The following is a 3,109-nucleotide window of genomic DNA, read 5'->3' on the forward strand; positions in this document are numbered from 1 at the left end:
AATAGAAATGTGAATGATTACTATTTCGTTTTTATAGAAACGAAATTGATTCCTATTTCTTTAGTGATGTACATGATTCTTGTTTGTATAGTAATGTAAATGATTCCTATTTCATTTTTATACAAGCGTAATTGATTCCTATTTCTATAGAAACGGAATTGATTCCTATTTCTATAGTGATGGAAATGATTCCTATTTCTATAGTAATGTAAATGATTCCTTTTTCTATAGTAATGTAAAAGATTCCTAATTCTATAGTAATGTACATGATTCCTATTTCTATAGTAATGTAAATGATTCCTATTCTAGTGTTGTAAATGATTCCTATTTCTATAGAAACGTAATTTAATTCGATTACCCTAGATACTTCCTCCGTTCCCCCATGTTTTCTATAATATAGAAGATGGCTGAACGGCCTAGTTGCCCTAATAGCGACCGAAGGACTGGTCAGTTATATCCAAGGTCACTGTACATCAGCGTCACGTATTGTCCTAAAACCCTAAAACCCCCGGTACTGGGTTGTCCCCGTCCCTTGCACCTTACATTCAGGCCTAGATTCAGTACTTTATTGATGTAGGTAAGTGTCTTTAAACTTTCAGGATCTGGTCTAGTTTGATTATCCCGCCCAAATCGGTGGTCCGTAGCACCCCACCGTGTTCTCGATGTATGTAGTGGACAAACAGGGCAATCGCGTGGAATACGTTATTGTGCCCCGCCTGAACGGGTAGATAGGGCCGCCATTTTGATTTGGAGGCTGATTCAACACGTCGCACGTATACGTTGAAACTGCAAGGGGAGAGAGATACGGATAGGGTGAATGATGTATATATATATGTATATATATGTCATGGACAGATAGGATGGAAGATAAGTATATGTGACATGACAGATGGGATGGATGATAGGTATTTGCGATGTCACATATACAGCTCCGGAGGTTTGTAGTGTCGTCGTATTCAGGAGCATCTCATAGACTATAGGTGACGATCATAAATTGAACCATAGAAGATAAAAAGGGGAGGGCGGTAGGTTGATTTAATTAGAGGTAACAGCCACCTAAGCGTGTAGCTTACACCTCTACTACAATAAAGCAGTCCCGGTGGGTCGAATTCATGGGGTTTAAATAGTTGATATAGAGATAGAGGATGAAGTTCAACCAGGTGATATAGTGATAGAGGATCACTCCCACCCTCCTTCACCTCAGTGCACCACTTTGCATTATGCCGATGTGCGATAGTCAATCCGTAACACAATGGAATGGGCACTACTGAGTACTTTAAGACGCACACAAGAAAATATGGGCAAACCGTTAAACGTTTTATTACGCACACACTTTACCCGACGGATCCCAACCGAGAATGTACTCGTGGGAAACTGGGAGTTCGGTACTATAAATATACCTATCATGAATAGCAGCCAGAGCTTATGGCGTAAAAAAAACATATCTACAAATAGCAGCCAATACCTTTGGCGTATACATATGCATATCTATAAATAGCAGCCAATACCTTTGGCGCATGAATAGCGCATATTTATAAATAGCAGCCAAGAACTTTGGTGTATGAATATGCATATCTATAAATAGTAGCCAATACCTCTCGCGCCCATCAGTACCAGCCCGCACTTTGGACAGACATACGTCGTTGGCCAGGCCCTCTCCACTCCTCGGGGTTTCGGGTGTCAGGACAAAGTCGTCACTGAAAGGTCTGTGGGTGCACTCAGTGGCCTGTCCTGTTTTTGTGAGAATGGACATGTAGTGTAGTGTAGTATTGGTGTTGTTAGTTTTGGCTCATATGTCCTGTTTTTGTGAGAATGGACATGTAGTGTAGTGTAGTATTGGTGTTGTTGGTTTTGGCTCATATGATCGCTCTACAACAATGGAACGGGTGACAAACAAATAGTACTGCAGCGACAGAGACCGTAAACAGCAGACAAACATACATAACGACAATATACAGTTAAAGTCAACTCATGCCACGATTGGTGTGTGCATATAATGGAGATGCCCTTTGTGCGAAGCAGAGGATTAGTGCACGGATGTGATAGCATATCATATCATATCACGGAGAGAGGGATGGATGGGGTTGTGCGATATATTTGGGCATGTAAACATCGGTCAGCTTCTATAGTACGTAAAGCCTCCTGATAGTTCACAATCGTATGCCGGAACTACTCGCACGCACAGGGGATTACATGGGACACCCCAGACGAGTGGTAGATAACCGTTCACCTTCTATAGCATGTAACATCCCTTGATGGGGCATAGTTACGTACAAGCGCATCACACACAAACACAGGATTACATGGGACACCCGAGGCTATAGATAGGATAGACTCTGCCCAGGTGTGGTTATGTGAGGTATGGTGTAGATAAGCGGTATACGTATTTGCCCAGAGGCGGTTGTGTGCATTGCAGTATACCGAGTGTGAGCGCCTGTGTGCGTTTCAACGTAAACAGAACGCCCCTTGGCGGCGCTACAAACACAAAACAAGCACACACACACACGCACACGCACACGCACGCACACCTTGGCTGTCGGTGTGGGTACAAACAACACATGTTAATGTCCACGAACGTCGCAAACAAATGAAACACGATACAACCACAACCACAGCCACAACCACGACCACAAACAAAAATCACAAACACACACACACACGCGCATCTATATATATATATATATATACGCACACACACACCTCGGCTATCCCGGTGTGGGTACAGACAGGGCATGTTAATGTCCATGAACGTCGCAAAAAAATGGAAGACGATAGCCGTGTCCGTCAGTTCGTTTGTGATCCATCTTTGCTCTCGCACTTCAATGCCCTTCTCTGAGCGGTACGATGCCAAAGCGTCACCCTCAGCCAGCTCTGTGTGGCCAGGGTGTGGTAAATGCAACGGAATGAGATACGATGGTTGCTTGGAGAGTTTAGAAGGACATGCACTGTAGAGGAGATACGGGTCAAGGTATATAGAGTAGGATCTGGTACTTTCGTATACTTTGGTATTCAGATAGACACACGCACACACACACACACACACACACACACACACACACATATATATATATATATATTATACTTATACATATATATATTAATATATTAT

At 42.7% G+C, this 3,109-nt stretch overlaps 1 protein-coding gene across 1 annotated transcript; it reads right to left on the reverse strand.

The window, feature by feature from the left end:
- Positions 1-546: 546 nt before the first annotated feature.
- On the reverse strand, positions 547-2,880 carry SARC_13622 (hypothetical protein; the record flags this gene model as incomplete). Its single annotated transcript, XM_014292248.1, has 3 exons — positions 547-786; positions 1,596-1,731; positions 2,701-2,880. Coding segments are annotated over 3 exons (515 nt in total), but the record flags the coding sequence as incomplete, so codon positions are not given.
- Positions 2,881-3,109: the final 229 nt, after the last annotated feature.

The sequence above is a fragment of the Sphaeroforma arctica genome (genome assembly GCF_001186125.1).
Source record: "Sphaeroforma arctica JP610 unplaced genomic scaffold supercont1.3509, whole genome shotgun sequence".
Taxonomy (NCBI): Eukaryota; class Ichthyosporea; order Ichthyophonida; genus Sphaeroforma; species Sphaeroforma arctica.